Source organism: Macrotis lagotis, chromosome 5 (genome assembly GCF_037893015.1).
Source record: "Macrotis lagotis isolate mMagLag1 chromosome 5, bilby.v1.9.chrom.fasta, whole genome shotgun sequence".
In the NCBI taxonomy this organism is placed as follows: Eukaryota; Metazoa; Chordata; class Mammalia; order Peramelemorphia; family Peramelidae; genus Macrotis; species Macrotis lagotis.
In genome coordinates this window covers 261,104,201-261,129,672 of record NC_133662.1, presented here as the reverse complement: position 1 = coordinate 261,129,672, position 25,472 = coordinate 261,104,201, and the positions used below count along the sequence as shown (strand labels likewise).

The 25,472-nt window shown below is 42.0% G+C and overlaps 1 protein-coding gene across 1 annotated transcript in view; it reads right to left on the bottom strand.

The window, feature by feature from the left end:
* LOC141489542 (cytochrome P450 2J2-like) overlaps nt 1-25,357 on the bottom strand; it is a 39,665-nt gene extending 14,308 nt beyond the window's left edge. The window contains exons 1-3 of the mRNA XM_074190113.1: nt 25,339-25,357; nt 25,120-25,230; nt 10,484-10,718 (exon numbers count right to left, since the gene is read on the bottom strand). Coding sequence (XP_074046214.1) covers nt 10,484-10,718; nt 25,120-25,230; nt 25,339-25,357 — 365 coding nt within the window. The remainder of the gene's footprint in view (nt 1-10,483; nt 10,719-25,119; nt 25,231-25,338) is intronic.
* Between the last annotated feature and the right edge of the window lie 115 nt (nt 25,358-25,472).

Here is a 25,472-nt window from a genome sequence, read left to right as displayed (position 1 = left end):
CCTGAATGAGGAGTACCACTCCCCCACTCCCCTAGCACCTTTAGGAGCCAGCACTGTCCCTGGATTATCTCTAACAACCAAAAGCTCCATGGGTCAAGAAACTCTTTCCCATTTATCTTGACTCTTGACCCCACAGTCAACTGTTGAGATAGCCACAGCTAGCAGCCACATCCAGAAGAACCCGAGTTCCAAGGACGGAGACTCAAACAGTCCTCTCTAATCTCAGGAAGCAGCAATTTCTTAATGGGTGTCCCCACCACTGGTCCCTCTTTTTACCATTCCAAAGTGCTGAGGGACTGGCCAATGTTTATGTTTGTTTTGTTTATCCTTCATTCTTTTATTTTTTTTCTTTAAGGCAACGGGACTTGCCCAAGGTCACACAGCTAGAGAATTATTAAGTGTCTGAGGTTGTTTTTGAACTCAGGCCCTCGTGACTCCAGAGCTGGTGCTCTATCCACTGTGCCACCTAGCTGCCCCTGGGACTGGCCAGTGTTATAGAACTAGCAAAACCATAGTTATGGTTCACCACAGGAACCAGGTTGGCCTCAGAGTAGCCCTGATTATAAGGTGACTTGTCAACTGGCTCAGTTGAAATTCACCCTCTTGGGAAGAGAATCAATTCCAAGGCATCTACAATGCCTTATTTTTCAATCCTCATGCTTCTTGGCCTTTCTCTCTCAACCTCTTCTATCACATGTACCGCCCCACCTGCTCCTGGATGTTTTCTGAGCTGTTTCATGGTGCTGTTCGCCTGGTTCTTCTTTTCCATATCTGGCTGCTCCTTTTTTTCTTTTGAGGGTTGCCTGGAATATTAGTAGGTGTTAGATAAATTCCTGGTGATTGGTGATCACTCAAGTCTTATGCCATATGCTTTTGTATACAACAGAGTGATGCTCTGGGCCCTCTTCTCTACTTTTTTCTCTACAATGTCTCTTGGGGTTCTTACTGGCTCCGTTCAGTTTGGTTATCATTTCTAGGCAGATGGCTCAGAAATCTACATATCCAACCCCCAATTCTTTCCTGAGCTCCAATCCAGCCTCTCTACCTGCCTGCTAGATATTTCCAAATGGTTAACCCATAGCCATCTCAAAATCAATATTTATGGAATACAACTCTTTATCTTCTCCATGAAATCAACCCCTCTTCCTAACTTTTCTCTTTCCATAGAAGGTTCCAAAGTTTGCAATCTCAGGAGGAGTTTTCCTTCTCCTTCATTCCCATATCCAGTCAGTTGAATGTTTAACCACCACATAGTGCTGGTAGCCATTCTCCTGATGGGAGTCAACAGGAAGGAGCTGGAGCTCTCATGGTCCTGCACTGTGATTATGCACAGTTATACCATTGTGAGAATGTGAAGAAGTTTCTTGAGTTCTTTCTTTTCTTTTCTTAATTATTTTTAGTTTTTGCAAAGTAATGAGGTTAAGTGACTTGCCCAAGATCACACAGTGAAGTAATTAAGTGTCTGAGGTCACATTTGAATTCTGGTCCTCTTGACTACAGAGCCAGTGCTCTATTCACTGCACCACCTAGCTGCCTCCGTTTCCTCAATGTCTCAGTCTGTCTCTCTCTGTACTGGACTTTTTTCAAGGGGGAAACTAGATGGATACAGATTCACCCAAATGGAAATCAGCTCTTAAGCCCTTAATTTACCTCTACTTCTTGGACTCCTTAAACTTACTTCTTTGTCAAACTTTCTGAGCCTTCAATAATGGAAAGGAAAAGATTTCTTTGGATATCACATTTAGTTCTTTTATTTGGCACAGAAACAACGATAGCAATGAAGCAAGCAGATTCACCCTTCTTCTTCTTCTTCTTCTTCTTCTTCTTCTTCTTCTTCTTCTTCTTTTCTTTTTTTTCTTTTTGGTTTTTGCAAGACTAAGGGGTTAAGTGACTTGCCCAAGGTCACACAGCTAGGTAATTGTGTCTGAGGCTGGATTTGAACTCAGATCCTCCTGAGTCCAGGGCCCATGGTCTATCCATTGTACCACTTAGCTGCCCCTCCCACCATTATTCTTGACCCCAACAATCCCCTAACCATCTAGAAGCTACTTCATCCAGATATTTTGGGGGGTTCTCAGTTTGTTTCTCCTGCAACTGGGCAAAAGAGGGTAAGCAATTACAATCCATTCCCATGCAATGATTAGCTCATACATCTGACTGGACCAGTTCTAGGACAAAGATGTGGGAACTGGGACCTGGGACCTGTCATTTGAAGGAGCATGGATCCAGTGTAAATTGAAAGATAAGGAACAACATAGTGGATAGAGCACTGGCCCTGAAGTCAGGAGGACCTGAGTTCAAATTTGGACTCAGACACTTCATAATGACCTAGCTGTGTGGCCTTGGGCAAGCCACTTAACCCCATTGCCTTGTAATAAAAACCACCCCCCCCAAAAAAAAATAAATTGAAAGATAACAGCTCCTGGACTGGTGCTTTCTTAGTCTCCATGGTTTTGTCACTGGCCACAACCAATCAATTCTTGCTTTGCTAGATCTCTTAGAGCATGACGGGCACCCCCACTGGCCAGCCTGCTTGCCACCATGCCATCTGGTACCTCTGACCTTGAGGCCTGTCCTCCGCTCATGTGTAGTTGTCACACCACGTCCTCCCTCGCTTTTCTTTCATATTGTCAGTCTGTCTGTTCCTTACAGTGGGAAGAGAGGCAGAGTGGAAGGGGGTCTCCCAAGTGGATTGATCTGAAATCACATTCTCAGCTTCACTCTAGTCTTCTAGGTGTGGATACTTTATGAGGATCTGAGATGCAGGTATAGGAAAATAATTTACACAACTCCATAATACAAATATGGAGAATATAAAATGAATGCTGAAGTTTGAATGATCAGTGCTGACCTAAAAGGGGGAAGTGCTTTCTACCTTGTCTTTGGAGAAGTGGGGAACTATGGGTGCCTAATGGTGCATTCTTTCTGAAGCAAATTTTATCTGCTTTAGATGGAGGTATCCTTTCCCCCCTCCCCATCCCCAATCATATAAATATTTGATGATATTCTTTGTGTCGCTCTTTAAACAGTTCTCAATTCACAATGTGTTGTAGCCTCCCCATGCTCACCGAGCACTGCTCCATCACTCTTTGAGAGGCAACTTTAATTTTGGGGAGCCTTTGAATTTTATAGCTTGAAGTTTCATTGCATCATCAAAAGAGTCTCTCATCTAATCCCAACTTGCTCAACTACTCTTTCTTTTCCTCTCTTCATCCCTCACCCTAGGGTCAAAACCATCCAACTGGATGGGTTGGAGTTCTGCTGACTTCCATGGGGACATTTCCCCTGACCTGGAGATAACAACTCACTGATGAGGCCAGACTGGGACCAGGTTTCTGAGATAATAATTTCCCAAGGAACACAGGAATGTGTTTGGAAACCAAAAGTCCTTTAGAGACTCAAAATTAGAGGCCCTTTTTGCACCTTTGATTTTTCGTACATATTAAGATCTTAATGTTCATTGATTGATTGGTTGATCAATTCCACCTGTATAAAGCTACATAGACTTCACCATTGGATAGATAGATGGGGCAGTAGATAGAGCACTGGGCTTGGAATCAGGAAAGATTGGTCTTCCTAAATTCAGATCTGACCTCAGACGCTTACTAGCTGTTCAATCCTGGGCAAGTCATTTCATCCTGCTTACCTCAGTTCCTCATCTATAAAATGAGCTGAAAAAGAAAATGGAAAATCACTTTAGTATCTCTGCCAAGAAATTCCCAAATGGAGTCATTGAGAGTCAGACATGACTAAAACAAGACTTGCTATAGTCCCTGGGAATTATGGATGCACAAATATGACTTGAACACTTTCCCAGATGAAATAAGAAGACTGAGAAGCAGAAAATGGGAAGAGGCCATTGGATTTGGCAAAATAAGAGACTGCTGTTGGAGCTGGAAGGAATCTTAGAAATTGATTAAGAATGATTGGTCCTTGGGGCAGCTAGGTGGTGCAGTGGATAGAGTACCGGCTGCGGAGTCAGGAGTACCTGGGTTCAAATCCAGCCTCAGACACTTAATAATTACCTAACTGTGTGGCCTTGGGCAAGTCACCTAACCTCATTGCCTTGAAAAATATAAAAATTAAAAATAATTTTAAAAAAAGAATGATTGGTCCTTGTCCTTCATTATTGAAGAAGACCAAAATGACATCTCTATGTTTGAGACAAATGACATGTGTCCTACTGTGGATGATCAGACCAATTTGAGCTTGGAATGCTCTACCACAGGTCGGGCACAAATAGTCCATGTGAACCTCTGGGGTGGGCACTCTAAACTTACAGATGTCATGTTTCTTTTGAGCTGCTTCCATTCTGCCATCCTCATAGAGTGCGGCTCCCTCTCTGGTGAGGGCACGCTACACTGGGTGGTCCTGTGCCGGTGTATCCCAAGCAATACAATCATTTCTAAAGTTCTTCAATGAGACCTTGAGGGTGTCTCAGTATTGTTTCTTCTGACCCCCTTGGGAGCATTTGCCCTGTGTAAGTTCTCTGTAAAATAGTTTTTTGGCAAGTGCACGTCTGGCATTCTAATGTGTCCAGCCCATCGTAGTTGCCCTCTCTATAGTAATGTTGGGATGCCAGGCAGTTTAGCTCAAGAAAGAACCTCAGTGGCTGGTATCTTCTCTTGCCAGGTGATCTTCAGAATCTTCCTAAGACAATTTTAAATGGGATTTTCCTGACATGAAGCTGGTATACCATCCAGGTTTCATGGGCATATAGCAATGAGATCAACACAATGGCTCTGGAGACCTTCATCTTGGTAGATCAGCTAGGATGCTCTCTACATGAAAAGCCCAACTCCTTCGCTTTATAAATGGGTTTGTAGAAAGACAAATGTATTTGCATAAACTAGTGGATAACAAGGGATTGGTTTCAGAACATGGTTTCAGACCCAGGACAGTCCTATTTCTTAAGACAGGTTTTGTGTTTCAGTGGCTAGAGACCATGAGCAAGTCACAAACTGTTAGCTCCACTGTCCTCATCTATAAAAGGATGTAGCACCTACCTCCTAAGATTTCTGTGAACATAAAATGAGTAATATTTGTAAAACATTTTACAAAGCTTATAGAATCAGCATTTAGAAATGATGATGTTGATGATGATGATGATGATGATGATTAAAAATGTGCCTACCTCCCAATATAAAAACAAAGAAAATGTTAAGCTGTAACTTCTCTTCATTTTCAAGCATAGATCCTAGACCAGTGAGAGCTCAGCCCTCCTTAATTTAGAGTTCCCCCAGAATAGAGACTCCAATGCAGGGTTACTGGAATCCGCCTCCTCTCCAGGTCACTTTGTTAATTCTCCATGCCAGCTGCCTAGTCAGCAAAAGACCAAGTGTGGTAATGCTGTTAAGTCAATACCACAGGGGCAAAGTCAAGTAGGGCAAAGTCTGGCAAGGATTTCAGATTTTGTAAGATTTAGTAACTTGAAGGCCCTGTCAATTAAGAAGCTTCATTAATCAAGCCTGCCAATTAAAAGTTTCATTAATCCTCTGTTTGTAGGATCATAGGACCCAGGCCTAGAAGTATCTATGTCCCCATTTTATAGAAGAAGAAGAAACTGAGGCCCTACAAGATGAAATACTGTCCAAAGTCATAGTTGGCAAGGGGCAGAGTTTAGTTCCTCCATCTCCAAATTTAGATTTTTTTTGCCATAATTGAAGTGCCTTTCCCTAAAATTCTCTCTCAATGCTTCACCAATGGTCCTTGGAAACTGTGCCATGGAGCAGGTTCAATAATTTGGAAACATTTCCAGGCCAAATTTAGGAGCAGATGGAGATGAGCCTTGTCACCCTGGAGCACCTCCTTTCTAAAGCCCACTCACACATTTGGCAAGGCTGGCCCTGACTTCCATGACATGAGGAGCCCCAGTCCCACTTGCTTCACATCTAGTTCAATTTCCTTTGTCTGGTTTTGTTCCCTTTTATTCCTCTGCCCTCCCCCCTCCCCCCTCCTCACTGATCAATTTTATTTTAAAGAAAGAAAAGGAAAAACCTTAATAAACAGTTATATCATCCAACAAAACAAATGTCCACAGGGGTCATGCCTGAAAACCCTCTTCTCCTTCTGTATGTTTAGTTCATCACTTCTCTCTGTTAAGAGATAAGGGGTAGGTTTCATCTACATTCTTTCGGTATCAAGGTTTATTCTCCAGGGAGCAGAGTTCTAAGTCTTTCAAAGCTGTTTTTCTTTCTAATGTTTCATTATATGCACTGCTTTCCTGGTTCCCCTTCTTTTGTTCTACATCATTTCATACAGGTCTTCCCCATTCTCTGTCCACTTGGTCATTTCTTTTTTTCCTTGTATTTTATTTTTTCCTATTACATGTAATGATAGTTTTCAATATTTATTTTTGTAAGATTTTAAGTTCCACATTTTTCTCCCTCCCCACTCCCCAAGACAGCAAGTAATCTGATATAGGTTATACATGTATAAATAACTGTTAAATATATTTTCAAATTAGTCAAGTTGTGAAAGGAGAAACAGGAAAAAGGAAAAAATCACAAGAAAGAAAAAACAGAACACAAATTTTAAAAAGTGAAAATAGTATGCTTTGGTCTTGCATTCTGACTCTGTACTTTTTTTTTTTTAGGTTTGTGTAGGGCAAATGGGGTTAAGTGGCTTGCCCAAGGCCACACAGCTAGGTGACTGGATTTGACCCCAGGTACTCCTGACTCCAAGGCCAGTGCTTTATCCACTACGCCACCAAGCTGCCCCCTGTACTTCTTTTTCTCAATGTGTACGGTATTTTCCATCATCAGTCTTGTAATTGTCTTTGATCACCATATTGTTGAGAAGAGCTAAGTCTTTCCTAGTTGATCATCACATAATGTTGTCTTTACTGTGTACAATGTTCCTTTGGTTCTGCTTACTTCACTCCACCTCAGTTCATGTAAGTCTTTTCAGGTTTTCCTGAAATTTGAATTTGGTCATTTCATATGATTCTGTAATAGTCCATTACATTCAGATAACACAATTTGTTTAGCTGTTTCCCAATGGGAATAGTGTTCCATTAGTTACCCTATTTCCAATTCCTTAGTTTCTAATTTTTGGCTACCATGAAAGGAAATAGTTCAAATATCTTTGGAAAATAGGTCCTTTTTCTCTTTCTTGAAATATTTTAAAAATATCTATTTATTTATGGAACAAAATAAGCATAATGTAGCATAATAAAAATAATTGCACATAAAATTGCAAATGTATTCTATATTTATATAATATTGAATATTTTATAGGTTAAAATATTTAAAATATAATATATGATTTTTAATAATTATAATATATTTAAACATATGATAAAATGATTTAAAAATCTATTTAAAATCTATTAAAATATATATATAACAAAATTATTATAAGCCTAATAGTATATTATAGAAATATATTTTAAATATTAAAATTTTAATATTTTAAAATATAATGTTTTGAATATATTATTAAATATTTTATATATGTATATTTAATATATAATATATCTTTTACATATATAATAAAATGATTTTTTATAGTTGTAGTAGAGCTACAGCAAAGGGTAGCAGTAACTATAAAAGCTAGGATTTAGACAGTGCTTTAGGGATCGCAAATATTATCTCATTAAATTCCCACAACCATCCTGGGGTGCAGATGTTATTACTGTCCCCATTTTATCAATGAAGAAACTGAAGTAACCAGGGATTTAGTGACTTGCCCAAGATCACACAGTTAGCTAATGTCTAAAGCCGTGTTTAAACTCAGGGTCAGCCTAACTATAGGTCATAAAGTATTTGCATTATCTCCTTGGCTATATACATAGTTCAGATACTCTTTAATCACGGTTACAAGTTGGGTTTCTCTAGGATGAGTTCAACTTAGTTTCCAGACTTCATCTCCTTACCATCAGTCTTGACCCCATGAGGGTACTCCCTTTTCCTTCTCACAGTTACCTGTTCCTCCACATCCTGTTTTCCAGATCCCCTTTAGTTTTTGTCTTCCACCATTAAAACTTCCTCCAGGGCGGGCACTGGCTTGTTTGCTTGGATTTGTATCTCCAACACATTTACTTAGCATATATTAAGTTCTTAAATGCTCTGGTTATCTCTCTATCTAGCAAGTGACCCTACTTAATATATGGGTCAAATATCACGGACAATGTGTTGTATTATTTCCTCCCTTGCCTCCTCACAGAAGCAGTGACCATGAAAATTGAAATAAATTCAAATTCTGTCTTCTCTAGAGCTCCAGGTTCGTTGTCCTTCTTTCTCTAAGAGGACCAAAATGACATCACTGTGTTGGAATCAAGATCTAGTGTGTCCAACTGTGACTGATCAGACCAATATGAGCTTGGAATGCTCTATCACAGGTCGGGCACAAATAGTCCATGTGAACATTTGGATCACTAAATTTGTACATCTCAATATTTCCTTTGAGTTACTGCAATTCTGCTTCAATCAGAGAGCACAGTACCTCCTTTGATGTGGGCCACCATGTTGGTCAGTGTCTCCCAAGTCATGCCACTGATTCAGAGAGACCTTGAGAGAGTCCTTGTATCACTTCTGACCTCTTTGTGAGTGCCTGCCTTGGGTGAGTTCTTTGTTGTTGTTGGGGTTTTTTTTTGTTGTTGTTTGTTTGTTTGTGTTGGGGGGTGGCAAGGCAGTAGGTTAAGTGACACAGCTAGGTAATTATTAAGTGTCTGAAGCCGGATTTGAACTCAAGTCCTTTTGACTCCAAGGCTGGTGCTCTATCCTCTGTACCACCTAGCTGCCCCCAATTATGAAGGAATTTTTGGAGTATTCTTAGCATTTTTTTTTTGTTTTTTGCAAGGCAATGGGATTAAGTGACTTGCCTAAGATCATACCTCTAGGTAAGTATTATGTGTGTGAGGCTGGATTTGGACTCAGGTCCTCCTGACTCCAGGGCCAGTACTCTATCCACTATGCCACCTAGCTAACCTGTGAGTTCTTTGTAAAATAATTTTTTGGGTAAAGTTAAGGTTGACATTCAAACAACATGGCCAGCCCATTGAAGTTGCCCTCTGCAGGTTAGCTCAAGAAAGGTTTCTGGTGCCTCATCTCGTTCGATTATTATTAGAATCTTCTGAAGGCAATTTAAATGGAAGTGATTCAGTTTCCTGGCATGGTGCTGGCGGACTGTCCAGGTTTCACAGCAATGAGTTCAGCACAAAGGCTCTGGAGATCTTCAACCCATTCCCTCTAGGTAGCTTGTGAATGAGAAAAAAGTGAAACCTGAAAGTAGACAGTAAGCAGGTCCCAAGGCCGAGAGGACATGGCCATGTCAAGCGGTGATCCTTTCTTTGTGAGTTGCCCCATTCAGCTTCAGAGGAACCTTTTGATGCCTAGACAGGACCTGTTACAGGTCATGGGGCCGAGTGACCAAAATGGAGAAATGGAGACTAGTGAGCCCTTGATGGTGCCAGCTTTAGATCTGGCTTGCAACCTCAAATTAGGAAACTTGGATTCATAATGGCAGAATGCCTCTCAAGGCAAGAGAAGTAGTTTGGCATTGCAGAGAATCCATGGCAAGTTTTGACTAGTCCTCACAATGTGCTGAGAAGGAAAAAGACCATCATGTTCTAGCTCCCTCCACTTACTTTCCCTGTGACTCCAAAGTCAATGAAACCCACCCTGGCCTACATGCATTGTCTCCCCTATGAAAATGTAAACCCTTTAAAATGAAGCTACTGCTTCATTTTTTTACTTTTGTATCACAGTGCTTGGTAATGGTATCTTCATGCAAATCTTAATAAATATATTCATTCATTCATTCATGCTGCCCATGAAAAACTCCTTTGGAGTCACAGAAAAGTATAATAGATGTATTTAGATTGCCCCAACAGGAAATTTCATACAATGAACTGCTCTGACACAAGAGGGCTGTTGGAAAGAGGAGGGGAAGAGAGAGAGATAGAGCCACATAGACACATACAGACACACACACACACACACACACACACACACACACACACACACACACACACCAGATAGAGAGAGAGAGAGAGAGAGAGACAGACAGACAGACAGACAGACAGACAGACAGAAACAGAGAGACAGACAGAGAAACAGAGACAAAGAGACAAGCTGGGTGGGGGGAGGAAAATTCCTAAATCCTTCCAAGCATATGAGCTATGGAAACAAAAGCAGGAGACTTGACCTGGTCACCCAGATACAAAGACATGTTTGGTTGGCATCTGCTGTGAAATGAAATATTAGGCAGAAACTAATCCTCAGAGGACAGAAGATCATGGGAGTAGCCAAAGGTCATAGGCTCCTGAGGTAAGAACCCCACCAGCAGAATACGCTGAAAATGCCGAGCCATCTTCTGCTCTAATTGGGTTGTAGATGGACATGTGAGTATGGCACAGGCTATGAGCAGGCCTATGGAGTTTATCAGCATTAAGGCAGGCCTGAAGAGCAGATAGTATTTCAAGGGGAAGTCCCTGGTTGCCAAATGATTAAAATTTCAAGGACAAAGTCCTTCCTTTTACTGTGGAACAAAAGGATTGCACATCATGAGGGATGTTGCTCCTGTCACGTCGACAGCCAGAGCAAAAAGGTTTCTTTGTCTTGGAGCAGAACAGAAGGTTTTGCACAGGGGACGGTTCTTGGCAGCTCTCCGACCCTGTGGCAAATGCTCACCAAAGCAGCTGCAGCTCACCTTCCTAGGACTAGAGGATTCTGCAATCCACACCAGCCCTTTTTCCCACCAAGGGAGGATTATTTCTGCAGAAAAACAAAGACAAAACAAAGTCCTGCAACTCAGTTGAACTTGACAGAGCTAGAATTAGGATTTTGGAAATAATTGCATCTGTCCAATCTAAGCAAGCCTTGCCTGATGCCCTTTGTATCATCTTAGTATCTGGAGTTAGGGTGGCTTCTAGCAGCTGCCCACTCACTACGGCATGGTAGATGCCCTCTACTATGAATAATGCCTTCGTTTTGGCAAAGGCTGTGGCCCCATATCCCCTGCAGGAATGGAAATGGATTCATCATAGAGTTCCAAAGTTTGTCTATAGAGTTCACTGAGCAACATGAAAGAAGATTTAAAAGGTCTCATTGTGTGTAGTCAACTTTTACTAAGAGGACAAAAGTGAAGCAGCAAAAGCAATAAGTTTCCAATGGCCTAGACTTTTGTCAGTACCCATGATCCTCCTACCAGACTTATATCATGGATATAGTGTCGAAAATAATAAGAGCAAAACTCTGAATTGTTCACTTGGATCCTTCTAATTTACTGTGTACCAATGCTAACCTGGAAGATCTGGAATCATGCTTTGTATCAAAAAATAGTGGTCACTGGTGGTCTTTGCCAGGAGATGACTTACAGAGTGAAGGAATCATTGAAACATGTACAGATTGGAGTTCTTGGTTTTGTCATGGATGTTACTGGAAAGTTCTGAGACTCTGTATCTGGAACTCAGCTTCAAGCATTGATTGACTAACTTTAATTGTGACTAGTGCTAAATTGACTGTTGCCTATCAGAGATGGGTTGGGATAGCAGCAAGAAGGGAATGACCAAGCTTTGGGAGAACTAGATGTGGTGATTAAGGTAGCTAAATAATGCCCATAATAGTAATTCATCTGAAATGTGCTTGGATAATATTGCAAAATATGTTGTTGAAAGTGTTGTGGTGGTTGTGTGTTGCATGTCACCTATATGTGAGCAATATATTTTCCGCTATTTACAAGAGTTTATTTAATACTTATACATTATTTTTGTTTGTCCTCATGTGACTCATGATGAAATGTGATACCCACTTCCTAATGGGGATTTGATAGAGCAAGGGTGGAGAAATTTTTTCTGCCAAGGGCTATTTGGAGATTTATAACATCATTTGCAGGTTATATTTGATTAAGTATTTAATTAATTTACCTCTGAAAAGTTCCTAGATTTATTGAATTTCAAGTTCTGTCTGCAGTTGCCTTGGCAATGCCAGACCAAAACTTGGCAGCTGAAGTTTGCCCACCCCTGTGATTGATAGATCCAGAGTGCAGATACAGACATACCTTTTTTTGGTGGAGAGAGGACTGTGGACATGGCTAACGTGGAGACTGTTCTGAACTATACATATTTATTATAGGAGAAAACAAAAACAAAATCTATATTGGCTAGAATATCACATGGAAAACATGAATTCCTCGAGTGAGGTGTCCAATTTTATTTATCTTTTTCATCTTATAACATGTTTTACATATAGTAGAGGCTGAGTAAATATTTGTTGAATTGGGACAAAATAATAATTAATTTAGTGGAGGTGATGCAAGATAGAACGCCAGATTCAAAGTCAATAAGAATTGAGATCAAATCTGGCCTCAGATGCTGTGTGAGCCTATTTAACTTAATCCTGTTTGCCTCAATTTCCTCTTCTGTAAAATCAGGGGAGAAGAAAATGGAAAGCATTCCAGTGTCTTTACTGAGTAAACCCCAAATAGGGTCACAGAGAGTCAGACAAGACTATAAAACAACTGAACAACCACAAAAAACTAAATTAAACAACAAATCCCAAAGCATCTCCGGTGGAGGGCCCCAAACAGAAGAACATCAACCTTCAAGATCCCCAACTGGACACTGACTGCTCTAACAAACTGGGAAGGCGTCTAGATAGTCCGCCATCTTCTCAAGTGATTAGCTCAACTGGATTCGTGAGTCAAATGTCATTTGGAAACTATTTATTGTTTGCATTCCCTTACCTACTCCTGGGAGGAGAGTCCGTGGGGAACCAGGCCAGAGCTCTGTCTTTCAAAGAACTCTGAACTCCAAAGAGCTAGTGTATGCAAGACTGTGCCTGTTTCGAAGGCCAACAGGTAAAGAGTCTCTCAATAGGGAGTTGATTGCATATTGTTCATTGTTTTTATTTTTCCTAGGCTGCCAGTAGGTGTTGGGTAAAATAGCCAGGGATGATGCTTCCCATGAGGAATCACTTCTATATGCTGAGTCTCTGGGTAATATCGGGGGGGGGGGGGTTATCAGATGAAAGGACTCTAGAGTCCTTGGGGGGGGGGTAAATCCATAAATCCAAACAACCTACTCCCGCTAGATCACAGGTTGTACTGTCCCACAGAGAAAGGCAGAAGAGAGCGAATAAAGGTTGTTGGTTCTCTGAGAATCACTGAGAACCCAGCACTTCTAGAAATCTCTGGCTGTGTCTCACCTAGAGAGAGATCAAGGGATACCTAACATCAGATGCTTCTCAATAAATAAGATCAAGGGGCATCTAGGAGGCACAGTGGATGGAGCACCAGCCCTGGAGTCAGGAGGACCTGAGTTCAAATCCAGTCTTCTACACTTAATAATGCCCTAGCTGTGTGACCTTGGGCAAGTCACTTAACCCCATTTGCCTTGCAAAAAACCCCTATAAAATAAATAAGATCAAGATCCTGGACATCAAGAGCACCTAGAGCCTAAGATAGACATGATTATTGACATAGGGTATGGAATGGGGATTACAAGGATTTCTTTATCCCTGAGTGCAGATCCCTATTCCTTAGGGCAGTGGCCTGTCTCAGGCCTGGTTGGGTTTTCTCCTCCTCCCTGACTTTGCGAATGTTTTAGGGACTATCTCCAGGCGTGTCTATAACACGAACAGCTGCCTTTGAAGAAGGGAAGAGGCAGAAAAAGAAGCAGAGAGGGGGAATGTGTCTCCAAACTTAATCACTATCAGCAGGTGTCGATGTAAGCAGGAGGCAAAGCTCCCTGCTCGTGGGATGAGAGGAGACCATCAAAGGCTACAAAATCCTCATGTGCCCCCCTGCAGTGGTAAATAGAGGCCACATCCCCACGCTGCCTGAGGGGACCATTTGTTGGGAGCAGGCCACCTGAGCTGTAAACCATACAAGGTCTAAAAAACCCCAAGATAACCCGTGACCCTAGAATGAATGTTCAAGATCTGTAATACCATGAGTTGAGGCTAGATGGTGGCTACCTGGAAGGAGGCACGAGACCCGGCCTCACCTTCCACCTTGCTGGTGCCCCTACCCAAGGTGTCCAGCTATCCTCACGTACTGTCCATTTTCCTAGTTGGAAACTGGATAACCAGAGTGGAAGAGGAGCTTCCAGATCTCTTGGGTCAGGTTTGGGTTCTTTCTGTAGCTTTTACTTTTTTAATAAAATTTTTCTCTGTGACTACTGAGGTTCCCATAATTCCCTAAGGACACCTTATGTGTAAAAAGGAGGCTCCACTTGTGTAGAGATAATTGAGAGAGGGGTCAAAATGTGGTTGGGCCTTTAGTGACAGATTTCCTGGTCTTCCCTTCTCCCCACCACCATGCTAGTACCCTCTCTCCTTAACTTGCTTGGCTCTATTTGCATTGATTCTTTTTATTTTTATATCATCTTATTAGAATTGAACCTCCTGGCAAAATAACAATTGTTTTATTCTTTCTTTTTTTTAGGTTTTTGCAAAGCAATGGGGTTAAGTGGCTAACCCAAGGCCACACAGCTAGGCCATTATTAAGTGTCTGAGGCTGGATTTGAGCTCAGGTACTCCTGACTCCAGGGCTGGTGCTCTATCCACTGTTGGGTGCTCTGTGTTTAGACTCATCTATACCCAGGATTGGTCTCATTTGGGTTGGAAGGAAGGAGCCCTTTGGCAAAGTCAGCCCTTAATCCATTGATACTTTCCAGAGCTCAGAAAACACATTTGTCACGGTCCTTGCTTCAGTAGGATTAAGTCAGTCTTAATCTTCTTATTATAATATCTTCCTTCTGGCTCATTTGCAATATTTATATTATTTCTATATATGCATATATAAACATACACATATATATAACATATATGTTATGTTTTGCAGGCATATAATATGTATAATATAATATATAATAAATATATAAAATATATAAATATATATAATATATACATAAAACTATAATTATTTTTGTCTCAGAGGATCAGAGTTACCCTTAAGAGGTGGAAGGAACTTCCAAGATCTGATTTAACCTCTTCATAAAGATCTTGTCTTTTTTTTTTTTAGTTTTTTGCAAGGTAATGGGGTTAAGTGACTTGCCCAAGGCCACACAGCTAGGTGATTATTAAGTGTCTGAGGCTGGATTTGAACTCAGGTCCTCCTGACTCCACGGCCGGCGCTCTATGCACTGTGCCACCTAGCTGCCCCCATGATCTTGTCTTTTACCTATGGTTCTAGGAGTAACTGGGCAGCTAGGTGGTAGAAAGAGCTAGATCTGGGGTTCAAATTTGCTTCAGATGTTCACTAGCTGTGGGGCCCTGGGCAAATCACTGAACCTCTGGAAATGACAAACCCCTCCAAATACCAAGGACGGCATTGCTGTCTCTGGTCCGTGGAGTCACAAAGAGTCAGATACAACCGAAGGATAGCCAGCCTAGGAGTAGATACAGGGATGTGCCGGAACCTACCAATTGGCCCTGGAGAGCCAGTTCAGTTTACTGCATGAGCATTTGCAGCTTGGAAATTGGCAGATATCACCAATCAGGGCTTGATTTACTGTTGATCATCTAGAATTAAGAAAGTATTGGAGAAAATATTAATAACACCCACTTAAAGCGTGTCCTGCGTTTTCGGGGAGCTGATCATGAAACATTTACCGGCATCCTTTGGAGTAGATTCTCACAATTGTGAAGTTTAGGGATTCTCTGGCATATTCACTGACTAAATGGATACATAGGAATGAGGAAGAGATTCAATTTGATGATTCCCTTCCCTCCCCAAGATGGAAAATGAACTTTGCTCTTGAGAGAAGGCTTCTCCTTTATAATTATCTCTCTTGTCTGTTGCCAGAGATCACATTCCTCAGCCCAGTTTCCTATCTTGACTCCTTGATTGATTCCTCAGGGAGAATATTTCATTCTTTAAGGCAATCAATTGCTTTTGTTGTTCTTATTCAGTCATTTCCGACTCTTCATGGCCCCATTTGGGCTGCTTTTGGTAAAGATTCCAGAGTGGTTTGCCATTCCCTCCTCCACTCATTTTACAGATGAGAAACTGAGGCATAGAGGGTGCCTGTGGTCACACAACTAGTAAGTGTCTGAGATCAAATTTCTGACTCCAGGCCTGGTGCTCTATCCACTGTACCATCTAGCTTGCCCTCACTTGCTAATCCGTTTTGATTGGAACCAGCTGGAAGTCAACAAGATCTGAGTTCAAATCTAGCCTAAGATACTAGTTTGGCTCTGGGCAAGTCATGTCACCTTGATCTTGCCTCAGTTTCCTCATTCATCAAAAAGGAATAATAATGAGGAATAACCTACTTCCCAGAGTATCTCAATGAGATAATATTTGTAAAGTGTTTTGCAAACTTTAAAGATATAAAACCTCATAACAGGCTAAGTCTAAGGCCCTCTTTATAATTCATTTAAACCTCACTCAAGCAAATGACTTTTCCTCTTATGATGGTAACAACTGTATAGAGGAGAAATCAATACATCCGCATTGATTCTCCTCCTTCTCACGACATTATATTTCTTCTAGTTTCAGCTCACGGGACCCAAAATATTTTCTGATCCATGAAATCTTCCTATCTCCACAGCTGTTTGTGCTATATCCTGAGTTTTGATGCCTGGGAACATTTGTGTGACCATTGCACCAGTGAGCTGAGACACAACTAAAAGAGCCGGGCCATATCCATACTAAATGGACCATGGCCAAATTTTCCATGAACATTTTTTCTCCTCTCTCCTTTGCCCTCTTTCCATCCTTTCCTTATTCTCACGTAGCAGGGATTTGGGGCTGAGCATCCTCACGTGTAGCCAACAGTGGGCCTGCCCTTCAGTCCATTACGATTCCTCCTCATCCTCCCAAATAATCCAGGAGAATGGTTAGTTATTCATTACTAAAACTGCAACCTCTCTTATAAATTAATAAATTTGCTCTGAGCAATAGAACTGATTGTCTTCCTGAAGAGAGAAAGGAGGATTGGCAGTAGAGGCCCTAGTCATGTTGAAGCTTGCATCCTTTATCCAAATGCAACTTATGATCTGTGAAATCAGCAGGAGAGAGTAGGACAAAGTCAGTCCCGGCTCCAGGGCACGGCCCTTGCCAGGACATGTTGCTCCACAGCCTGGTAAAGGGGCATCTGACAATTCCATAGGTGAATTTGACAACTAAAGGACTCCAAATACCTCAAATTATCTAACAACCCTAAGTAAACTAAATTATGAACATAAAGTATGCCATTCCTAATACGCCTTCTACCCCAATCCCAGAAACATGGCAAAAACTAGATTTGGCAGGACCCTGCCAAGGACAGTTCTCTTGGAAGAGAAACATATCTTACTGATGAAGCCAGAATCAGACCAGTTTTCTGAGATTCCAATCCCACAGGGGACACAGGAACAGGTAGTTCATTGAAAGTCTCTTAGAGGGGCAGTACAGTGGATAGAGCACCAGCCCTGGAGTCAGAGTACCTGAGTTCAAATCTGGCCTCAGACACTTCATAATGACCTAGCTGTGTTGCCTTGGGTTAGCCACTTAACTTCATTTGCCTTGCCAAAAAAAAAAAAAATCCTAAAAAAAGTCTTTTAGAGATATAAGACAGGAATCCCAAAAGTTATAACTATCCAAAATTTGAATAGATAGCTTCGAAGACCTTAAGTGAAGGGAAAACATAATAAATGTTTCTTTTTTACCAATCCCTTAGAATAGAACCTGTGAAAAGTCTTTCCTATTACTGGAAATTTTTGTAGGTCTTCTGGTTTCATTTCTAGCAAGACTAGGGTCCATTTAATATGGATATGGCCCGGCTCTTTTAGTTGTGTCTCAGCTCACTGGTCCCATAGTCACACAAATGTTCACAGGTATCAAAACTCAGGATTGTGGGTCTCCTCTGCTCCCTATACCACCATTGTGCCATTGTCATTTCCATAACAGAAAAGGATGGCACAAGACTGAGGGTCATTTTGTATTTTTATCTGCTAGGTGGGCACCAGCTCTCTTTTGCCTCTTTTTGTATCTCCATCACTTAATACAGGGCCTGCCCCATAGCAGGCACTTAATAAATGTTTATTGATTGATTGCAACATATAAAGAAACTATGAGGAATTGGAGAAGAGGATATCACCGAAGCCTTGTGGGATGGGAGGAGAAGACAAAGTAATCACATGGAAAGAATAAAGAATGGTGGGTAGACAGCCAGATGGCTACCCTGGTATGCTTCTGATGCCAGGAGAAAGCAAAGAATGCCTTTAGCATATTTATGGAAGGATGAGGTCAAGAATTGAAGAGGTTGGCTGGGTATGGATGGGTTGGGTATGGATGAGCTGGGTATGGATGGGCTGCTGCCTGTACCAATGGAAGAAACTCCTGAATCATAAGGTAAGTAGATCTACCTAGATCATTAGATTTATGCTCATAGGTTAGCTTGTGATTGCTCAAGATGTGTGTGACCTTGAGCATGTCACACTCTCTTTGGTCCTCAGTTTTATCACCTGTAAAATGAGGCAAGGTGGATGGCTTAGCTTCTGAGGTTTCTTCCAACTCTATATTTTAATACTTGGGAGCCAGCTGGAAGTCAACAAGATCTGAGTTTAAATCTGGCCTCAGATACTAGTTTGGCTCTGGGCAAGTCACTTCACTTTGATCTTGCCTCAGTTTCCTCATTCATCAAAAGGGAATAATAATGAGGAATAACCTACTTCCTAGAGTATCTCAAATGAGATAATATTTGTAAAATGTTTTGAAAACTTTAAAGATATAAACAAATAATAGTTATTATTTTGGGGTAGCTGTAAGGTGCAGTGCTTAGTGTCAGATCTGGAGTCAGGAAGTCATCTTGTGAGTTCAAATTTGTGTAAATCTAGACTTATTAGCTGTGTGATCCTGGGTAAGTTACCTAATGCTGTTTGCCTTAGTTTCCTCATCTGTAAAACAAGAGAAGGAAATGGTGAACTACTCTAGAAGCTTTGCCAAGAAAATTCCAAATGGGGTCAGAAAGAGTCAAATGTCACTGAAAAAAAATGACAGGATTATCATGGCAAGCTATGATCTTATCAATTTTATTGTTTGTTTTTGTTGAGACAATGGGAGCTAGTAAGTATCAAATGTCTGAGGCTGGATTTGAATTTAGGCCCTCTTGACTCCAGGACTGGTGCTTTATCCGCTGTGCCACCTTGCTGTCTCAAGTCATTCACTTCTTTTTTTGTTTGTTTTTGGTGAGATGATGGGGTTAAGGGACTTGCCCAAGGTCCCACAGCTAGTGAGTATCAAATGTCTGAGACTGGATTTGATCTCAATTTTTCCTGACTCCAGAGTCAGTGCTGTACCCATTGTGCCAGCTAGCTGCCCTAAGTTATTCACTTCTTTGGACTGCCATCAAAGATGAGATCAGACTTCCAGGTTGCCCCAACCCAATTAAATTGTAATTGAGAAATGTTTAACAAAAGAAATTAAAAAATACAATACAATATAGATAATGCTAATTTGTGATTTTCTATGTTAAGAAGCCAGCCACAAGGACACCATTCGACCAGAAAATTCCCTAAGCTCCCTTCTAGTTCCAACTCTGCCTGGGCTTCTGTTTATGGGAGTGCTCAGCCAGAATGAGCTAACTGCACCTCCCCAAGGCAGTAGAATAAATTGCATCATCCCACTGGGGGGGGGGGAGGAGATATTTTTCTGGGTAAATTAGTTTACCTAGAAGTCCAGTGAGCAGATAAGGAAAAGAGGCAGGGTGTGTCAACAGGTAACTACAATGGTCCGCAATGGAGATAAAGCAAAGGCAAAGAATAGGAGTTCAAAATGGGGCTTCTGTAGTGCCAAGCAGGCACCCAGGGGTACAAAGTGGGGGCAATGTCTATTCTGGAGGAATAAGTACAGTAAAGGCCTCTCTACTTCCCAAGACTTCTGGGGCAAAAGGGGATCCCGGAGGGGGGAGAAATGCATCACAAAGGAGATGATTGGTTATTAGGAGGGTTGGATATTAGGAGCTAAGAAAGAGCAATAAGATTTTTCCTATAGAGGGGGTGGGGGAATTGCAATAGCTCAACAAGATAAGACTTCCTCTTCTCCAGAGACTAATGACATGAATCTAAGTGGCACATAGTAGGCACTTAATGTTTATTGATTGACTATGAGAGCCACTCTGTGAGAGGACAAGTAGTGGTGGTAAACTGAGTGGTGCTTGGTGAACCCCCAGGACTGGAGGCTGAGAGAAGCTGTGATAAATATGAGCAGACCACTGACCTCAAAGCCAGGAAATCCTTTTTTTTTTAATTATTTTTATTTTTTGCAAGGTGGTTAAGTGACTTGTCCAAGGTCATATGACTAGGTAATTTTTAGGCATCTGAGGCTGAATTTGAACTCAGATCCTCCTGACTCCAGAACCAGTGCTCTATCCACTGCACCACCTAGCTGCCCCTGAGTCAGGAAATCTAATCCTGAGTTGAACACTTTTAAACAGTAAAATCGACAAAAGCACGGAATTTCTCCGTAAGCCTCAGTTTCCTCATCTGAATCATGCTTAATGTACCTACCTGGCACTGTTTGTGCGAGGCCCAAATGAGATCATCTGTGCAATCATAATAGCTGAAAGGGATGGTGTATTTTTAAGGTTTGTGAATCACTGAACATATATAGATCTTTACAGCATACTTGTGAAGTGGTGCTACTATTAACTGCATTTTATAGATGAGGAAACTGAGGCTGAGAGAGGTAAAATGACTTTCTCAGGGTCAGAGGCAGGATTCAAACTCCGATTTCCTGACTCCACACCCAGTGGTCTAACCACTACTCAGCCTAGCTTTCTCATCTAGTTTGTACATTTTGGAATATTTATTATTATTATTATTAGACCATAGGTCACAAAGTACAAGTCCTCAGTTTTGCCAATACGGTCAACTAAAGCCCAGAGAGGTGCAATCATTCGCCCAGAGTCACACCAGTAGTGTGAGCAGTCACATTTGAATACAGGTCTCGTTGCCTTCTTGAGCCAGAGTCATCTATTACAACAAAACTACCAAGAAGAGCTAGAGGGTCCCTCACAGGGCACCCAGCCCTCTGAAAACTAAAACCCAGGGTGGGTCAGTGACTCTGCCAAGGTCGCATAGGGAGCAGATGTCAAAGGCGGAATTTGAACTTGGGTCCCCTGGTCCCATAGCCAGTCAGGGACAATTGAATTCAACCATGAGTTACCAGGATACAAAGAGGAAACCATTTTGGGAAGAACTAGGGAGGTTTAGCTGCAAAGACCTTTCTGAAGAATCATCACAGAGAGAGAGGATCTAGAAGCCTCCCTGATGTCCCTCTCCCCTGCTTTCTACAGTAGAAACTTGAGGGAACTCCCCCTTTTCCCAGGAGAAGCTGATTACCTGAAATCTCCTCTGACTGTTTGACTCAGTTTGAATAGTCCATTCGAGTGGTTCACCACTTTTCTCTCTAGTTTATTTGAAGATGAGGAAGCTAAGGCAGAGTTAAGTGACTTGCCCAGGGTCACAAAGCAAGTAGATGTCTGAGGTGGATTTGAACTCAGATCTTCACGATTCCAGACCCTGCACTCTATCCTAAGGTAAAGCACTACTGATTTCAAATCCGGCCTTAGACACTTACTAGTTGTGTGACCTTGGGCAAGTCACTTAACCCTGACTGCCTCTCATCCAGGGCCATCTCCAGTCATCTTATTTCATATCTGGTCTGTGCCCAAATGGCTTCAAAGGAGAAAGTGAGGCTGGTGTCTTTTTTTTTTAGGGTTTTTTTCAAGGCAAATGGGGTTAAGTGGCTTGCCCAAGGCCACACAGCTAGGTCATTATTAAGTGTCTGACACCGGATTTGAACCCAGGTACTCCTGACTCCAGGGCCGGTGCTCTATCCACTGCGCCACCTAGCCGCCCCGAGGCTGGTGTCTTAACCTAGCTCCCCCTCACTCAAATTCAATTCGTGTCAACATGTTGGCCAATAACGCCAGTGCTAATCTCAGGTCCACTGAGGTTCTTCCTGACCAGATCCCAGCTAGAGGACTGAGCTCAGTGCACTGCATTTAAGGGCACTCAGCGATGAGCGAGGGCGTCCAGAATAATGATGGGAACAGAGGTCATGTCATTCACATGCAATGGGAGAAGCTGACCAGGGAGGGCTTGGTCCTCAAACACTATGTTCTACCTGGCTATCAACATACATGGAGGCTTGGCAAACCTGCTTCTGGAAAGGCGTTATTATGCAGGGGTTCCCCCTCCCCACTCCACTGTCTCCTCTCTGTTGGCTTATTGCCTGGTGACCTAAACCTTTTAATTGCCTGGTGAGCCATAACTGAACATGAATACAAAAGGACAGATATCCTTCTATTATTCTCTCCCCCTTCTCTCCATCCTCCTCACTTTCCCTACCCCTTCACCCTCCTCTCTTCCTTCCCTCTCTGACTCTGTCTCTGTCTGTCTGTCTGTCTGTCTGTCTGTCTGTCTGTCTCTCTCTCTCTCTCTCTGTCTCTCTCTCACACACACATCTCACACACACACACACACACACACACACACACACACACACACACACACACACACTTATCGTGGCATATGAATGTAGTGGACAATTTAGAGGAACCTGGGAAAGCTCCTCTGGATTAATGCAGAGTTTGAAGCAAACAAAACAAAACAGAACACCAAGAAGATGATAATATAAAGAAAGCCAACTCTGAATGACTTAAGGATTGATCAATGCTGTGGTAAACTATAAATTGAAAGGAATAAAAATATACTATTCCACTTACCTCCTGACAGAAAGGTGAACTTAAAATACAGAGAAATTTTTCAGACATGCTTTATTTGTTTTGCCAGACTATGCAGACATGTATTGAGGGCTTTCGTTTTCAGGGTTTTAAATTTTTTGCTCAATGGGAGGAGAGAGAGGGGAGTGGGAGGGACAGCTCAATTTTCAACATATTAACTGAAAACAATTTTTCAAATGTTGGTGCCTTTTCTCTCCAGGAAGAGGAGAGTATGCTCTCAGTTTGAGATAATATTATTCTTTGGTTCTTGCTTTATCTTTTTTATTATCTCTGCAAAAATTATTGCTATTGACTAGTCAATTGATATTAGGGGAAGGGGAACACACTGATGGGGGCTCATTAACAATGGTAACATTTCTATCACCATACTTCCTCAGGTTTTCCCTAGGAACTGAGGAGAGATGTAGTAGCTTTGCTTAACATACCCACCCAATGTATTTGTCCTAGTGTGGGATTGGAAACTGAGTCACTGAGTCTATGAGCTACACAGTGTTAAAGAAACTAGTGACATTTTGCTTGGATAAGCAAAAATTTATTGGGAGGGGAATGGTGAACGTCATCTTCAAGTATCTGAAGGACTGTCACATGGAAGAGGGCATAGACTTAGTTCTGTTTGGTCCCCAGCAGGCAGAACTAGAAGCCAGGGTGGGAGGAGAGAAACATCTAGTTGTGATTTTTGGGGAATTTGCCAAGCACTGAATTGCTTGGAATGGGTAGAATGGGCTTTCTTAAGAGGGGAAGGATTCCCTCTTTAGAGGTCTTCGATAAGTTAGATGGTCATGTGTTGGAAAGATTGTGGAGTTTCTTAGTCAAGCCATAGCAGCTAAGAGTTGTGGTTAGCATTTATATAGTGTTTACGATGTGCCAGACACTTGGTCTTAGTATTATACAATTATTTTATTTTTTTAAATTTTATTTAAGGCAATGTGGTCAAGTGACTTGCCCAGGGTCACACAGCTAGGTAATTATCAAGTGTCTGAGGCTCCATTTGAGTTCAGGGCTAGTGTTCTGGTGCTCTATCTGCTAGGCCACCTAGCTGTCCCCTACAATTATTTTTTCATTCACTCCTCAGAACACCCCTGGGAGATAGATTCCATTGTTACATCCATTTTGCAAATGAAAAAACTGAGGTTAAACAGGAGTGAAATGACTTGCCCACCATCATACAGTTAGATAGATTATGGGTTGAATTAGATTGTTTCTGCAGCTCCTCCCCTTCTCAGATTCTTTGACTTCCCATTTGTTCTGATTAAATTATCATACATTTATCCTGTATTCAGCTAATTGCTGAAATCCCAGGTCTTTGATGTTGATTATAACAAAAATCTATTATATTCATAAAATGACTTACAGAGCATCACAACAGTATGGAAAAGGAGGGGGTTGGACTGGATAGCCATCCAAGTCCTCCCCAACTCTAAATTTGTGGCCCTAGGAATCCTTTATTCACTACCTGGGGAGTAGCAAAGGAAAAATAGATCTATGATTTCTCTGCTATAGAGATCTCCAGGGATCCACACTTAGCACTGCCTAGGGAAGAGGGCTCCAAGGGTGTGTGTGGGGGGGCCATGGTTTGACTCTAGAGGGTATGTGATCAATAAGAACATGGAAGCTCATTCCACCTTGTCTCCAACACAACCCCCCCCCCACTGTGATGGTATATGGGGAGAGGGGAGAGGTAGACAAGGACCCCTCAGCTACATGGGTGCAATTCCCTGACCTCCCCGTTCCCCCTCTTAACACTTCGGTGTTTCCATACCTCATCGGTTCTGGGGCAGTGGCAGGTGAATAAACCCTCACACAGACTTTTCATTTGGGTAATGATGGATGAGGAAAGCATGAGTGGCAGTTAGATGTCTCCCCCAACCTGGCCCTCCTCCAAATCCTCCCATTTCCATTGAGGGCATCTCCATTCTATCAATCTCTCGGGTTTACAACCTCCAAATTATATGTGACCCCCCCCCAAAACTACGCTTTTCAAAACTACCAATGTCAAATCCAACGGCCTTTTCTCAGTTCTTGCCCCTCTTGGCTTCTCAGGAGCATTTGGCATTGCTGATCACCCTCCCCTCCTAGATGCTGCTTCTCTCCTCTCTTGGTTGTCATGACACTGCTCTCATCTGGTCTTCCTTCTACTGGACCGTTCCTGCTCAGTCTCCTTTGTTGGCTCATTGTTCCTATCATGCCTCCTTCCTGCTTCTCTTCTCTCTGTTCTCTCTCCCTTGGTAACTCCACCAGCTCCCACAGGTTTAATTATTTCTTTTCAGATTACTCCCAGATCTGAGCTCTACCCTAATCTCTCTCCTGGGCTCTGATCCCACATGACCAAATGAATGTTGAACATTTTTCAAACTGACATCTTCGAGAGAACTCAAAGTCCACAAGGGCAAAGTAGAACTCGTGTTTCCCAACCCTTCCCCCTCCAAAAAACAACCCCACACCTCTTCCAAACTTCTCTATTACTGCCAAGGTCACCACCACGCATTCACCCAGGTTCACAACACGACTGTCATGACCAGATCTCATCATCTCTTTCCCATCTGTCCCATTCTCTGCTCACACAGATGTCACCCTTGTTAGGCACGCCTCACCTGCCGTAATAGATCTACAGAGTTAGAAAGATGGCTAGAGATAGATGGTATGTGGGTAGCTATACCTACCTTCATAGGGGAGTGACATGTTCTTAGGGCATGTTCCTATGTTCTTAGGAAAATCACTTCAGCATTTGGATGGAAGAGGGACTGGTGAGAAGACCCTTGATAGGGAGACCAGTAAGGAAACCAATGTGTTTTCT